The 17,175-nt window shown below is 46.5% G+C and overlaps 1 protein-coding gene across 1 annotated transcript; it reads left to right on the forward strand.

Moving 5' to 3' along the window:
• The first annotated feature begins 4,362 nt into the window (after positions 1-4,362).
• On the forward strand, positions 4,363-15,576 carry LRRC55 (leucine rich repeat containing 55). Its single transcript, XM_032359200.1, has 3 exons — positions 4,363-4,726; positions 5,666-7,214; positions 11,383-15,576. The coding sequence occupies exons 2-3, from the start codon at positions 6,494-6,496 to the stop codon at positions 11,616-11,618; spliced, it is 957 nt and encodes a 318-aa protein (XP_032215091.1). The 5' UTR covers positions 4,363-4,726; positions 5,666-6,493; the 3' UTR covers positions 11,619-15,576.
• The last annotated feature ends 1,599 nt before the right edge of the window (positions 15,577-17,175 follow it).

The raw sequence follows: 17,175 nt of genomic DNA on the forward strand, positions 1-17,175 counted from the left end.
AAATGATATCTATGAGATGCCTGTGTGGCTCAGTCAGTTAAGCGTCTAACTCTTGACTTCAGTTAGGTAATGATCTCAGGGTTGTGAGATGGAGCACCCCTCCCTCCCCCCACAAAACCCCTATTGAGTTCTGTGCTCAGCAAAGAGTCTGCTCGAATTTCTCTTTCCTTCTCCTTATGCTCCTCCCTTCGCTAGTGCATGCTCTCTCTCTTTCTCTCAAATAAATAAATAAATCTATTTTTTAAATTAAAAAATAAAATAAATAGGGGCACCTGGGTGGCTCAGTGGTTTAGGCCTCTGCCTTCCGCTCAGGTCATGATCTCAGGGTCCTGGGATCGAGCCCCAAATTGGGCTCTCTGCTCAGTAGGGAGCCTGCTTCCCTCTCTCTCTGCCTGCCTCTCTGCCTACTTGTGATCTCTGTCTATCAAATAAATAAATAAAAATCTTTAAAAAAAAATAAATAAGTAAAATAAAATAAAATAAATAAAATGATATCTGTAGCATTTCTTAACATATTTTGCATGGATTATTTCAAATTACTTTTGTCCAAAATCTGTTTCTCCATTGAGCTTACTCTCTCTCTAATTTGGTTTGTCATTTTTTGCTCATGGAAATCTTATTGTCTTTCAATGTTACGTGTTTGTCAGAAGCCATCTTGTCACAAATGTCATTCTCCATATTTCCTTGACACACAGAAAGACAAGACATCTTCTCTCCACAGCTGGAACAAACGTGCTATTCTGTTTACTCCCTGATTTGCACTTTGTCATTGTTCATTTCTCTCTTTAATTCTTTGAACCATCTGGAACTTCTTCAATGTATAAAAATAATGTATAGCACCAATGTCTCAATAATATCTTACTTGGAGGTGACTTTCAACACTGTGGTTTCATTTCCCATTTTTCATTTTCCCTATTCTGAGAGTGAGAATCACTTCCTCAATTTATGATGGGTCCCATGGTCATTTTCCAAAGCACAAATACTGAGTAATGCCACTGACTGATTTTCAGTTTGACATATTTTGATGTTTTAGTTAGGGAAGTCCACCACCACTGCTACTCAGCATTCCCCCATTATATCATCATCTTCATTAACTTCTTCTGTGCATCCCGGCCCATTTTTTTCCCCCAGAGGGCTTCCACCACCAGTTCACCATATTCTGCTAAATACTTCCCTAAATTATTATACTATAAAATGCAAAGTTATCTTTCCTATTTCTAAGCTTTCCCCACAACTAAGGAGTTTAACTTTCCATTTCTTCCTGTATCTTCATTCTATGGAGGTTCCATAATTGTCCCTCTAACACATTTTTCGTGTGGCACATTACATTTATTCTCATGTATTTAAAGATTTTCTGTCATTGTCTCAACTCATTTGCCGTGTATGTCAAAAAACCCTAATAAGAAAAATGATTTTTCAATGCATTTGTATCTACAACTCTAAGATTAATTTCTGCATATTTTTCCCAGTAGAGTAAATCCTTGACATTCATGATTGAATAGTCACAGTATCAATAACTCGCAGGAGACCACGAAATGCCATGGTATGTAATAATTTATCATTTTCCTGGGGCTCAAAATTGAATCACTCCTGCTGCAAGGCTGCTAGGTAGGAGAAAGTCATCTTGCTAAGGGAAGTAACCAGAAACACTGCATGAGAACAATACTGGATATTATCCATGCATCTTACTCTTTCCCAGTCCTATGCCTTGGGATGTCACATGACCATTTAGACATGAAAGGTCCTGAGAAATCTGGCAATAACTAACCTGTTTCATTTTGTTTAACTCAATGTTTCTTTTTTTATTTTCAAGATCTTATTTATTTATTTGATGGAGAGAGAGAGAGCACAAGTAGGCAGAGTGGCAGGCAGAGGGAGAGGGAAACGCAGGCTCCCTGCTGAGCAGAGAGCCCAGCACTGAGCTTGATCTCCTAGGATCATGACCCTAGCCGAGACTAGCCAAAGGCAGACACTTAACCTACTGAGTCATGCAGGTGCCCCATAACTCAATGCTTCTCAAATTATTTGAGAACAACCATTTTTCTTATGACACACAGTGTACCATGAGACACCAGTTTGGGAAACAATGCTTTAATACTTAACTTACAGAATGATTCTGGGTAAAAGATCATTTAAAAGATTTCTGTCCCATTTATCCTTAATATATATGTGTGTGTGTGTGTGTATATATATATATATATATATATATACCCAGAAGACATTGTATATAATGGTCTTACGTGCAATGGTTGGTGGAGGGCTTTCTGAAGGTTTTGATGCTTATTCTGTACCAGAATACATTCAAATCACGTGCAAGTGGGATATTTTCCTTTCTTTTCCTACTTCTGTGCAATTTGTCTTCTGCATAATGATTTCAGTAATTTTATATTCTGCCTTGTATTTCATTTTATTTCTTCATTTAACAAACACATCCATAGTGCCTTATTAACAACAACTCATATAACATAAAATACCTCCATGAGTTAAATACCATCATTATTATCCCAATTGTAAAGACTAGAAAACTGTTGTTTCAAATATAACAAGGTGTTATAGATCGGATTTTTTAAGGAAACTGTCACAGGTATGTTTGTTTACTCATATTATTGGTCTTAAGGGAAAACTAAATTTCATATTATGTAAAGGAAGAAAACCTCCATTCTCTATCACTTGTTTTTTTTAATGTGCCAACATTAAATATTGAAATGTTCTGATTACCTTTCTTAGTCTCTATTGATATCATTATGTCTTCTCTCATTTTTCAGTGAATGTTAATAATGCATCATGCTAGCTCTGCTTTACTGAAGCCAACAGTCCTTGTTTACGGTGGGTTACTTGCCTCTGAATGTTGCTCTGTTTTATGCATTAAGATTAACATTTTATTTCCAAGCTCATAAATGAGTTGGAGAACCATTCCCTTTTATAAGGGAGGGGGAAACACAAATCATATTTACCTTGGCCAATTCAATATATCAATATTAATGAAGTGGCTACCATGTTAGTCTGCATCAGACACCACAGAACATGAAAGATTAAAAATGAGCATAATTACGAGGACAATGCTTAACAGCAGAACTCCTAAGATCATAAAGGAAAGAGAATCATGATAGGGAAGACGATGATTTTGAGGACTCTGTATGTGCCTAGAATCTGTACAACTTAACAGGTGATTTCTGCTCCTCGATTTTGGTTTTCCCCAAAGACTTGAGATATTACTAAAGCAGAAGAGGCCCCAGATCAACTAGATGAACATAAAGGACTAACGTGACCTCTGTAAGTATGAAGTCTTCACCCATCATCCTAGCAGCTAGCTATATGCCTATGGTGTAGCCAAGCACCAGACTCACAGTGAGTGCTCGATAAACAATTTTATTAAAATGAAGACATGAGCCAGCTCTTGGACCAAACCAAGTGGTGAGACTGGTTTTTCAAAGGCAAGGTGGCTAGAAATTCATTCCATGGGTCATCAAGAAAAGAAATGTTGCAATGACTTTTTCTTCATGTGAGGTCAGTCTGTGAGGGGAGGGATAGGGAGCTTGGAGAAGTGAGAACGGGATGGCAGACAGAGTCCTCAGGACCTGGAGAAAGAGATCAAAACTACAAGGTTTTCTGGAAGCTTCTGCTCTCCTAGAAAGAGAACTGAGTGTATCTGCAGCCCCAGGTACCTCACCTAGACCTGTCACTTGGCCCTTTGCATCCCAAAACTCTCCGAGCTTGTGGGGTCAGGACTTAGAGACAATTAAGGAACACAGAAAAATTCCCACCTTCCATAACTGTCTCTGACAAGCCCTGAGCCAGTCCATCCAGCCACCTGGTACCTGGTGACCAAAATACATTCAGACTCAGGGAAGCAGATGCTACACATGGGCTGAAGAGATATGTCCCATCAAGTGAGCAAACGTGTTACAAGCACTTCTCCTCTTTCCTTCCATCCTTATTCATGTCTTCATGCCTTCCCCAATTTCTCCCCCTACCCCTGGAGAAGTTCCTTTCCCCTTTCCAACCCTCCTTTATTTTCTCTTTTGGGCCCTCCCCGATCTCAGATTCCAGATCCTTGCATTGCCCCCTCTCCAAGCTCTCCCACTGGGCCCTTTGCCCTCTCCCCCTGCCTGCTCCACTGCCTTTGCCCCTGCCCCGCCCCCTGCCTCCTCCCCCTAGGCCCCACTTCCCCTACCATTAGGACGCCCTCCCCACAGCAGGTGGCTGTGAATTCTGCAACTGCTTCCTTCTCCTCTCTCTCATCTTGGTGGGGTCCATAGCCAGCTCTCCTGTTGCTCAGAGATGTGGAGGCAGTTGCTAAGAGACAGTGAAACGTCAGTACCTGGCCCTCGAGGAAAAAAAGGGAGCGAAAAAGGGAGAGAGGAGGGGGAGAGAGGAAAGGAAGGCAGAGGGAGGGAAGACCTGGCGGAAGCCACAAACCCGAGCAGCCTCAGCACCAGCTGAGTTTCGGGAAGAAGCATTCGGATTCTGTGAACTTTCTTCTAAGCATCCTCGCTCTGATTCCCGTTTTGAGTCAAGAAAGGGGAACTGGCCAGGCACCAGGAGCACAGGACAGGAAACCACCAAGGATGCTGCCCCGGGATCCAGGAGCCATGGAGGAGGAGAGGCCGGGGGAGGGGAAGTGCCGGGGAGGCAATCTGTTCTCCTGAAGCAGCAAGCGGGATTCCAGCATGAGGGAGGGAGACCCATGTCTGCTGCAGATTGATGGCTGTGTCCTTGGAACAGAGTAAGTGGGCTCCTGAGAGCCTGTGGAAATGCAAGGCGAGACCCTGGGGTTCATAAAAATGGGTCTGGATAAAGAAGCTGGGTGATTTCCCAGTGGGCGGGATGGAGGCTGGAAGTGCCGGGAAGGGAGGCAGTGCTAGACCGAAGGAGAGAGGGAGGACAAGTGAGGACATCCAGGGGCCACGGAGGATGTGGGGGCCACAAGGGATGCGGGTGGACGGCGGGGCTGAGACACCGGGTGTGTCATCGTGTGATCGGTCTCTCTGCCTGACCGAATGTGGGCGTGGGCTCACGCTGGGGGGCAGAGTGTGGTGCTTGTAGAAAAGATTAGGGTGTGGGGGGGGGGTGGAAGTCGGCGAGGCGCGGGCGGGGGGGTTGCAGACTGGAAAGGGGGCTCTGCAGAAGAGCGTTTACAGAAGAAAGCTGTACAGGAAACTGGGAGGTGTGAGTGCAGGGCAGGGCAAAATGTGGGGGGTTCACAGGAGAAAAATGTATGCATGTGTGTATGTGCGTGTGTGCGTGTGTGTGTGTGTGTGTGTGTGTGTGAGAGAGAGAGAGAGAGAGAGAGAGAGAGAATGAGGGAGAGGGCGAGGGAAGGAGACGGAGTGCTAACTGTGTCTGAAAGGGGGTATGCAAACGACCTGCAACCTGCGCTTGTGTGCCTGCTTTCTTAGAGAGTTATTCAAGGGTGGGCTGTTTGGTGCTGAGGGGCGAGGCTAGGAGGAGAAGCAAATGTATCTCTCCCAGGACAGAATCCCGGAGGAGGACGGGCAACCACAACGTGAGGGTGGGGTCTGAGCCCACTGCTGCCCCACCTGACCCACAGTGCGCAGAGAACTCTATGGCCAGTGGCCAAGAAGGGGGGCAGGGAACCTAGGAGGGGACCGCGGGGAGGAGAGGGCACTGGAGATCTCTGCCTGAGTGCTTTCCTTGTTGACAGAGGGAATTCTGCCCCCGCCTGCTGAACACAGAGCTGGGCTGGGAGAGAGGCACGGGCTCAGGAGAAGTCGCCAAAGTGGTCCTAGCTGACCCCCCATCCTGCACCTCCAGGACACATGGCTCTTTCCAGCCTTGGCAGGCAACAGTGTGTGTCCCTCAGGGTCCTCCCCAACCTGAGGAAAGAAGAGCCTTCTTGGGGATTTCAGTAGATGCTAAGGCTGAGGACTCGGGCTTCCAGGAGGCCCATGGAGACCCACTCCCCGCCAGGCTCCCTTCCCAAAACACCCACCCCAGGACCCCCTTGGACTCGAGCCCCCTGGGCCACCAGAAGGAATGGCTTCGGAGACCTCCAATGCTAGAGACCCAGATGCAGCCCTGGCCTCCTAATTGGTCCCAGACGTGGGACAGGGCTCGGGGTTCTTAGATGTACCAGGACCTTCGACAGGCACCTTTCCTGTCCTTCTGCCCCCCACCCACCACCATCACCTCTCCAACATAATACAGAGAGGAAGCACCTAGCAGCCATGGGTGAGAAGAGCACAGAACTACAGGGACCCTTACACGACCTGCTAGCAGCTGGTCCAGCCCCATTCTCAGTTCCTTCCTTTCTCAAGTTTTGATCATCTTCTCAGACCCCGAGAGACCTCAGCTGGATTTACTCTCCCCTGGGCTCCAAAGGGGGCTTCCTGGGGATCTCACCTAGGGATCCCTCTGGTGCTTAGAGGCTCTGGGGAAAGGCTTGAGACATGATACCATGTGCCCAGAAGCCCCACCTTCCAGGACTCTGGCCCTGATGTAGCTGTCTTTCTGAGCCACTGACTCTTGATTCATGGACATAGCCTCAGTCCCAGTGGGCTCCCTACAGCCCTGCTGTTGCCAGCTCCCTAAGATGGGTGACACCTGGTCCCAGCTGCCCTGGCCTGGGCCCCCCCACCCAGCCATGCTGCTGGTCTCCCTCCTCTTGGCAGCCGGGGTGATGCGCTCGGACGCTGGCACCAGCTGCCCCGTCCTTTGTACGTGCCATAACCAGGTGGTGGACTGCAGCAGCCAGCGGCTCTTCTCCGTGCCCCCAGACCTGCCAATGGACACCCGCAACCTCAGCCTGGCCCACAACCGCATCGCAACCGTGCCGCCCGGCTACCTCACGTGCTACATGGAGCTCCGGGTTCTGGATCTGCGCAACAACTCCTTGACGGAGCTGCCGCCGGGCCTCTTCCTCCACGCCAAGCGCTTGGCCCACCTGGATCTGAGCTACAACAACCTCAGCCATGTGCCCGCCGATATGTTCCAGGAAGCCCATGGCCTGGTGCACATCGACCTGAGCCACAACCCATGGCTGCGCAGGGTGCACCCCCAGGCTTTCCAGGGCCTGGTGCAGCTCCGAGATCTGGACCTCAGCTACGGGGGCCTGGCCTTCCTCAGCCTCGAGGCCCTTGAGGGCCTGCCAGGGCTGGTCACCCTGCAGATCGGCGGCAACCCTTGGGTGTGCGGCTGCACCATGGAGCCTCTGCTGAAGTGGCTGCGGAACAGGATCCAACGCTGCACAGCAGGTGAGGCAGGCAGGTAGGACTAGATGGCCCAGGGGCTGGGGGGTGGGGGTTCAGAGGGTCTTGCCTCACTGCAGCAAAGGCTCCAAAAAACAGGGAGGGACCAAGAGCTTTTTGCAGCCGGAGTATGACACAGTCTACACTGGCCTCTGGGTGCACCAGCCCTTTCACTCTACCGGGTTCGTCCATGAGGTGTTTTGCGTGTGCTGGACACTGCAGACCCACTCATTAGAGAAACACACCGTGCCCTTGCCTCTGTGGCACTTAGGACCTAAGGAGGCAGACAGATAGTAAAGAAGAGTCGTTAATAAGAGACCGTGTGTGCTGAGCTTTCACCCTGACCTCAGAACTTGGCACACATTATCTCCCCTGCTTTTATGACCCCCATCTGTCAGGGGAAGAAGCTGAGATCTGGGACAATGAAAAGACTTGTCCAGGGTCACTCATTCAGAAAGTAGCAGAGCCGTGGATAAAACCCAAGTTCACTTGGCTTCTAAATCCCATTCTACTCTACTCTACTCTCTGCCTTTTAAGTGTTCTGAGTGCTGGGAAAACTCAAAAGAAAATAGAAATGGCTAACACTCTTTATTTTAGTACTTACAATTTAGTATTTACTATTATGCTTTATCCTAGTCATATTTCATATTTAGCTTATCTCATTCTCATTAAGAACCATGATGAGACCCACACACACACTACTCTATAGTGAAGGAAACCAAGGAACAAAGAGGTTCAGTAACCTGCCCAAAGCTGCACAGTCCCTAAGTGTTGGAGTTAGGATTCAAACCCTGGCAGTCTGGCCACCTTCTGACTATATCCTGAAGAGTCAGGTCGTTAACAGAGTCAGCGCAGAGTTCTGACTGGCCAAAGGCCCTCAGTAGAGCTCTGCAAGGTTTGGGCATGGGGTGGGGAGTTGAGACAAGAAACGGATGTGGCTATTTAACCAACCAGTCCCAGCTGAGAGTGCACTGGGGACTGAAGAAGCCTGAATCACATCGGCTTAATGGCCTCCCCCGGAGGCAGGCCATGTTCAGCTGTGGCTCTTAGTCACCAGCTTTCTTGTGTGGCAGCACTGAGCCTTGGCACTAGCCTCCAGCAGTAGAACAACAGGAAGTAACGGAGGGCACCATCTCAGGGGCTTCCCCAGAGCCTGGCTCAGAGTGTGTTCAAAAGGAGCGATGCTGAATGAAGTAGGAGGGAGAAGAGGACTGAGAGGGGAGCCCAAGACCAAAATAGTTTGAGGAATGGGGGGGTTGTGGGTCACGATTCTACTGTTTCTACACAGCTGTGGGAGGAAGTTCTCTGGGACCAAAATAGCTGGGCACGAGATGGGGCAATGCTAGGGGGCATAAGGGGAAACTGCCTGGGGTGGTCTCCCTAGGGGGCATAAGGGGAAACTGCCTGGGGTGGTCTCACCCTTGGCAGGTGGCACGTCCCCTCCTCTCTCCTGTGCTCTGTGTACAGAAAGGGAATTCCGGAGCACAACTTCCATGACTCCCAGGGCTCCCTCTTTCCTGTGATCTCTGAGGCCCCAGCTGCCCTTCAAAGATTTTTTTTTTTAAAGATTTTATTTATTTATTTGAGAGAGAGAGACAGTGAGAGAGAGCATGAGCGAGAAGGTCAGAGGGAGAAGCAGACACCCCATGGAGCTGGGAGCCCGATGCGGGACTCGATCCCGGGACTCTGGGATCATGACCTGAGCCGAAGGCAGTCGTCCAACCAACTAAGCCACCCAGACGTCCCCCCAGCTGCCCTTCAGAAGAAGCGCAGTCTCCCATCAAGCAGGAGAGGGTTCCAAGATCCCATCTGTGCTGCCTCACGACAGTGCAGATAAGGGACCTGAGTTCCAGAGGGGGAAAGTAACTTCCCAGTGGCCACGCTAGAAACCTAGGTCCCCTTTTCTCCACAGACTGTACTTTTCACCACATTGTACTCTCCAGGACAGTTCCTCTTGGGTGCAAAGAACTTGCCAGTGTGAGTAGGACCAAGCGATCATTTTCCCTTTGTCATCTTTTTCTTCTCCCACTATTATCCACAGTTTGGGGACAAACCCCAACAAAGGGGGACATAAGGATACCCTTGGGATCTAACTCAACCTCACAACTGGTCCCTTGACTTACCAGAGGGGCTCATTATCCTTCGGACTCTGATCCGAAATCCTCTCATGGTCCTGCCAGCTGCCCTCCGAGCCTCCTCTGCTGGATCCATACGAATTTCCCTCAGTTTCCTCACTTTCTCCAGTGTCACATGGTCTCACCACCACCCTAGTCATGCACATAATAGAATTCGGAGTTCAGCGTCTTCAGCTCCAAGTGGAGAGCCCTTGATGGTTAACTCTAGACACGATCTTGTCCTGATCAAGGTCTGGAGAACTGCACTTGTAGCCTACAGGGACTCTCTCCACCTGGAATTTGGAGCAGACTGCTTCTTCTTCCCAAAAATGACTCTTCATTTCTAAGGACAATGATGTTCATCCATTTGTCAAAAGGATCAATCAAATCTATCATTTTATTCTTTGTCCTCAAAAACTACAGGATGAATAAATGGCATTTATGTACCACCTCATTTAGAAAACTTCTTCATAATGACTCCCTTAGATAATTTAGGTTGAATTATCCCCTTCTTATGGACGGAAAGCATGGGAGCCAGAAAGGTTTAAAAAAAAAAAAATTGCCCATGGTGAGAGTTTGATTAATGTTTATCCACTGAGAAAAGGAATGACTGCCTGCTGGAAAGCCTGTGCTTGGAACTGAATGACAGAACCACGGCCTGAACGCCACACTCACCTCCAAGGCAGAGTAAGATGAAACCATTGACAACCTTCATGCAAGTGACCCTGGAAGGGTGAGGAGAGACCATCAGTGATGGAGAAAAGACCTCCTTCCTACAGAAGTCTATGTGCAGAATTGCAGAATCTGTAGGGTCACTGACCTGTCCAAGAGACAAGCTTAGGATAACAACAAAAGCACACACTTACATGGTACTTATTATCCACAAAGAATATATTATTTATATATATTAATTCATTGAGTCCTCACTACAACCCAATGCAATAGCTACTCTTATTATCCTCATTTTACAGATGAAGAAAGAAAGACAGAGAAGGGTTAAGTAACTCACCCACAATCACACAACCAGCATGGGGTAGAAAGGGGATTTGAACCCAGACCAATATTTTCACAGCCCATGCTCATAACCTTATACTCTTCATATCTGAAAACCCACATGAGATAGTAGAAAAAACCAGTCCTTCAAAGTTGGACAGAGTCATCCATCCACATATTCTGTTAACAACGTTTCATTGAACACTTTTACAGATAGGAAACTGTTCAGAGACTAGGGACAACATGGGGAAAACTTATATTTAAGGGGGAGGAGACGGAGAGTAAAGAAACTGTAAGACATGATAAAATACAATGGAGAAAAATTAAGCAGAGTGGGGAACGCCCAGAGAAAGGTGATATGGAGTTACTATATTATAAACAATCATTTAGAAAGACCCTATTAATAAAGTGATATTTGAGCAAAGTCCCCAAGGAAGGAAGGGATGGAGCTGTGCTGAGATTCAGGGGATAAATGAGACAAATACAATAGCTCTCCCTCTACACCCTGAAAAGGGACGGTCTTATGGTGATGGAAGAATGATCAGAAGGTGTGTGTAGATGGAACAGAGTGAACAAGGAGAAAAGGGATAGAGATGAGAAGTGAGGACCACAGGTAGGACCTTGGCTTTCATTCCATGGGAAGGTAAGAAGTCAGGGGAGGGCTTCAAGCACAGAGTACATGACAGGACTTCAGGTATGAAAAATACTGAGTGAACTGTGTCAAGATGGTTTCAAGGCAGAAGCCATAAACCAGTTAGGAGGTTATTGTAAGAGATGATGATATCCCCCATGAAAGCCCCAGATCTACCATCAGCAATGACTACTGGACCTGAGAGGCAAGTAACTAAACTCCCTGAGCAGCAATCTCCACGGCCATAAAAACTGGCATAAAAAAAACTTGATTCAAGGGTTGTCGAAGAGTGTAATGAAGGTAAGTAAAATTTTTGACACATAGAAGAAACTCAATTAAAAATAAAAATCTCAAATTCTCTTGGGAAGTGTGGAGGACTATCCATTCCACTCTCTTTCTCCCCGGCCCCTCACCATTTCCGCATTCTGTGTTGCAGATTCTCAGCTGGCTGAGTGCCGGGGCCCCCCTGAAGTTGAGGGTGCCCCACTCTTCTCCCTCACTGAGGAGAGCTTCAAGGCCTGTCACCTGACTCTGACCCTGGATGATTACCTCTTCATCGCATTTGTGGGCTTCGTGGTCTCCATTGCCTCTGTGGCCACCAACTTCCTCCTGGGCATCACAGCCAACTGCTGCCACCGTTGGAGCAAGGCCAGTGAAGAGGAAGAGATTTGATGTGGTCACCTGACGTCCCTCCATGCAGCTGGCCCCCAGACACTGCTCAGTCTGGCTCTTGGTGCCCTGGTCACCTCTGTCATGACCCAAACAAGGTCAGGAAACTACATTTGTGTGATCTTCAACTATGGGCCAGACACTGTGGCAGAATTGGAAATGTCCAATGACTCTGTCCTAAGGCTTTTACTTCTAATGGAAGAGAGAGATTCAAAAACTATTCCCTTTAAGACAATTTGTCAACAGTCTCAGCACATAGTTATGAAAGCCCAGAGGAGCGATCATCAACTGTGCTTAGAAAAGTCCAAGAGAATTACAAGAATGGATGCAATTTGTGAACTGAGTCATCAAAAACTGTCTGCTTTGTCAGGTAGACAATGAAGGGTAGACATGAGCAAATGACAGAGGCCAAAATATGCATGGTGTGTTGAGAACAGTGACCAATCCTTGTGACTTAAGTGTATAGAGCAGGTGTGGCACAGGACCAAAACTTCCCTCTGACACCCAATCTTTCAGCTCTTGGAGTTGCCCACCACTGCCTCCAGAGGGAGAGAACACCTCTGTGCCCGTCCCCTAGGCCTCCTGCCAGGGGCTACCAGGTGAGACCACCTCCTACTGACTGCCTCCATACTACATCCACCAAGTGCAGCCTGCCCGTGAGGTCCAAGTACCAAACTGAAGTACCTACCCTTGTCTCCTGCTTCTCACTCAAGCTTTGGTTTCAGAAGAGGGAAGCAAGAGGTCCAGCAATGAGGCAGCAAGAGTCTTAGCACCTTAGAACTCCTAATTTTGTGACTGTTCTCGCCACGGTGCTCACGCCAAAGGATCTCACCAGAAAAGTGCACTGTAGCATGAGGGTAGCCAAGACTGAAGGAGGAGGAGGCCACCACAGTTATGACTGTAGGAGATTTTCTCTTTCTCCCAAGGAATTCACTCATTTAAGCATCAGGGTATGAGAGCTATTTATTACCAAACACTTGCCAGTGTCAGGCACTGTGATAAGCTCTCTCCACAGACAATTCCATTTTAATCCACACATTCTTGTGAGGTAAGCATTGCTGTTCCCATTGTATATATGAGAAAACAAAGGCTCAAAGAGAGTTTAAATTTAGTGACATGTTGCTTAACAAACAAAATAAAAAGTCTGTGCTCTTTCTACCCTATCCAAGCTGGGGAACATCACAGTCCCTCTAAAGTTACATAAGTTTGAGTTCCAGTAGTGCTGATGAGTAAGTGCTCCCAATAACGACCAGGCACTCTTTGGGGCACTTTTAAATCTACTGACTCACCTATTTCAATTCTCATAGCAACACTGCCTGGCGGTCTTTATTATTCCCATTTTACAGATGAATTAATTGTAGAGAGCTAGGTATCTTACCCAAGGTTATCTGGGTAAACTCTAGAAGGAAAGCGATAGGCAACTCTATTTAGGGAAACTGTGTCTAGTCAGTCCATCAAAAAGCAAGCAACTCCATGTGCAAAGCAGTATTATCATCATTGCTGCTGTCCTCTTCATCCTCGTCATCAGCCTTATCAGCCTCCTTCCCTGTATTTGTTCAGCACTGGACAGCTCCTAACGTGCTGTTAGCATCATTCTGGACTCTTCAGGACCCTGTGTGGGAGGCAAACCAAACATAATTACTCCTATTTTACAGGTTGGAAAATACAGACTCAAGAGCAGGCATGGCTTGCCAAAGCAGTAAAGGTGGGACTCAACTTCAACTCGGTTCTCTCTCCAGCTTTGCCAGGTGCTTGGGGAAAAGAAAGCCCATGATGGCTGGGTAGTGGGCCTCTTGGATTCAGCAGCCATAAATGTCCCGTAGGTCCTCTAAATAAAAGGCAGTAAACCAGCTGCTGCACAAATCCAGATGCCCTCACCCTAGAGCAAATCGCAGCCTCTGAAACAGAGAAGCAGCACAAATAGCACCTGAATAGGAGTCATCTGCCTTGCAAAGGATAAATAACACATTAGAACTAGTGGCCATGGCGGGAGTCATGCAAAAAAGAAGTTCTTTGGGAAACAAGAGAGGAAGCTGTGCTAACCCCTCCTACTCAAGCTCTGCTGTATTGTGTTTCAAGAGATACAAAGGGTGCAGGAGAGCTGTGGGGTGAGAACCTCAGCAGGAGAGGGGAAAACATTAAGGCACAGTCCAACATGCTGGTAAGGCTGGCCAGGATAAAAATTAAAATGGGAGCTTTCTACCTTGCCCACCAGCTCCAACAATTTTGTATCATCCCATCCTCCTGGAAAAGGAATAAAGGAAAATAACATGTCAACTTCCACCAAGTCTTCACTTACTCATGCTTCCCTGAGCTAGTCAACCAAAAGAGCACCCAGAAACTGCTGGACCTGGGGTACTTGAACCTTGTTATCCCCTGCATCTCACTAACAACATTTGGGCAAGAGCCTGCTCCTGTGACATCTGGACTAGGACCGTACCTGCTCTCTTCTTCCACTATATTCAGGCTGCTCTTCACCAGTCAAGCTAACAACCTAATGTATTTGGAGAACAACTTCTAGAAATAATAGTCTTGATGCAAATAGCTTCCCAGAGAGGGCCACCATATACATCTATTATAATCTCCTAGAGACTCTTATTTGCTGAAATACAGTTAATATATTTTAAGATATGTATATTTTGCATAGAACTAGAATCAAACAAGACACCAAATGCCCCTAGAATTCAAATGTCCTTTCTAATGAGACTATTTAGTCCCCATTAATGGCAAACCTTTCTGAGTAGGATACATGACATTTAAAGAACAGATTCTTCTCCAGCTGCTAGAAGGTCCTCAGTTAACTTAAAGCACAATGATAAAACTCCTTGCCTGCCAAGGAATCCCATGTCGCCCACAACTACCACCACCATCTTGTGCAGGCTATCAGAAGCAAGCTTCTAGAAGCACACTTTTATAGAAGAAATATAACTGTGCTAGTTGTAAAAGTGCACACAACCCTGCTAACCAAGAAACCATGATGGTATTCCTACAAATCTTGACTACGTGTTTTCCAGACTAGTTAAATGTAAGTGTTGGGATATCTCTGAGTCCATGTGTCTGTTCATGAGGTTCCATGTACACTGTGTATCTACTGACATGGGGCCAACTTCTCTGGACTTGAGTTCAGTTCTCTGACACAGTAAACTCAGCCATCTGTTTACTGCATCACATGATAAACTAAGGTGGAATCCCATTAGGGTTGGGTTAGGGATAGCTGCTCAGAAAAATATAAAAAGGAAAAAATATGTGGCTGAGGCAACCTAGCAACAGTCTGACTGCTTCCCTCCATTCTCTGTCCCTCAGAGAATTGTCCTACCACAGAAGCATCCTTCATACTGGGCCTGAGGATATCAAAGTTTAGCTAACCAACAGGGTGCACCACACCACTCTGGACCAGTTGCTTCTGGTCGCCCTCAAGCAAACCCTCACCTGTTTCTCCATTCCCATTGGGATTACCAGGAAATCCTACACAAATAAGTCCCCAGAGTTGCTATAGAGTTTGCTAGCTCCTTTCAAGGAAGACGGTATATGCAATTTGAATAGACTAAAGAAGGTATTTCTCTTCAACCATCAGGAAAGACCTAAAACCTTCATTTTCCTTATAGATGTCTTCAGTGATATTGCTCTGACATCCTTTTCAGCTCTAGAAGAGAATAAGGAGATGTCTTTACCCATTCCACAGAAGAACGATTTCCTGAACTAGAGAAACTTGTCTGCTCTACCCACCTCAGAAGGAGGCAAAAGGAAAGTGAAGGAGGCAAGTTGAAAGGTCCTGTGTAAATCACCACCATGTTTGCCATAGCACTCGGTCAAGAGCTCTGGATCCACTGAGCTCTCAGTTTTTCTAAGCATTGTCCTGTGGAATGCTGATGTCTGGGGTGGGAGGGTTAGGGAGGGGTGGGGAAAGGGAAGATGCCAATCTTTGTACGGAGATGATTTTATAACCATGCACTTTTGTAACAGTGAGAATTTTTCATAAATGTACATTAATAATAAAGAGTGTATAGTTTAACAAATTTTCTAAGGAGTTGTGAAGAGGGGGGAGAGGGAGGGAGAGGGGGGGAAGAGAGAGAGAAACTAGGAAGAATCAAGAGAACGTCTGCCAAAATATACACACAAAAGGTCTATGGGGAGGGAGTAGATGGGAATAATTAGGAGATGTGCCAGCCATGGAGGGGCATGTGTGGGAGTAGAAGGAACATCACAGAAGCTTATTTCTACCAGGCAAAAAAGAATACGCATGTGTCTGTATGCACACACCCCTATGTGTAGGCATATTTTGGTGCCTGAATTTACACAAAGAAGAGAGCATATGTCTTATACATGTTGGTGTTTGCAGCTTGGGTCATCTTTAAAACATGCCAAGGCAAGTGGGTGTGCCTGCCTAATTAGTATCACTAAGGAGCATGTGCCAGGGAGATGGCCCACAGCAGCTGCGTGGGCATAAGGACCCTAGCTGAGACATACAGGTAAACCAGGCATCTAAATGCATGTAGTGTAGGGGCTAGATGATGCCATCACTGGTATAGATTCAGTCTCTGTCCTCATAGGTTAATAAAGAAGGGAAGGGGTTTTCAACATCTTGTGTCTTGCAAATGTTACTTACATCATTGGAAATGAGATGGTTGGGCAGTATACCCTGGAAGAAAAGAACCTAGAAAAGGAGCAAAGTATACTTCTATAAGTACAATAGCAGCCATTTTTTACTCAATATTCTAAAGAGGAAGTGACTCTGAGCAGGAAGCTGATCCACGCAGGAAGTAGATCTGAGCAGGAAGTGGATCCAAGCAGGAAATGGCTCTAAACAGGAAGTGGTTCCTTCCACCAATAGGGATTTTTGCCTTCCTATGGGCCTCCCCCTCCGCTTGCCACAGGGTATAGACAAACACTACAGTCAGAGCGTAAAGCCACTAACAGAAACACAGAAACTGACTCCAAACACCCAGACAGAAAGACAAAGAACATGCCCAACCACAACCAATGTTTTCTGAAGTAGACTAGAGATAGGCAAAACCTTTCTCTTAAAATTAAGTACTTACTAGAAACTATACTGGACAAGTACAAAATAAAACATGAGGGTCATGGAATAAGCAGATACCTCACAGAAGTCCAGACCTTGTATATTTTCTTCAATGTTGTCCCTAGTGCCAAGCATATACTTAGCAATTTATGATGTCAGCAATAATGATGACAGAAGCTTATTGAGCTATGTGCCAGGTGCCATGTTTCACTTAATTCTCACAACAACCCAAGATAGGTACTATTATTATACCCATTTACAGATAAGGAAACTGAGGCTCAAACACATTAATACATGTCCAAGATCACTCACCTAGTAAGTAGTAGATCTGGGATTAGGCATTCAATGATACCTGGGGACTAACTGACTTCAGGGGACAAGAACCCCATAAGACATAGAAAAAAATCAGTCTCAATCAGAAATAAATTTTAGCCACAGAAGTCCCCTACAGTGATCTGGTGAAAGAAAATTAGAGGGTAATTAATAGGTTACACCAACACATAGCCTGCATGTTTCATTGCATATAGCTTTGATTACTGC

The sequence above is a fragment of the Mustela erminea genome, chromosome 9 (genome assembly GCF_009829155.1).
Source record: "Mustela erminea isolate mMusErm1 chromosome 9, mMusErm1.Pri, whole genome shotgun sequence".
Lineage (NCBI taxonomy): Eukaryota > Metazoa > Chordata > Mammalia > Carnivora > Mustelidae > Mustela > Mustela erminea.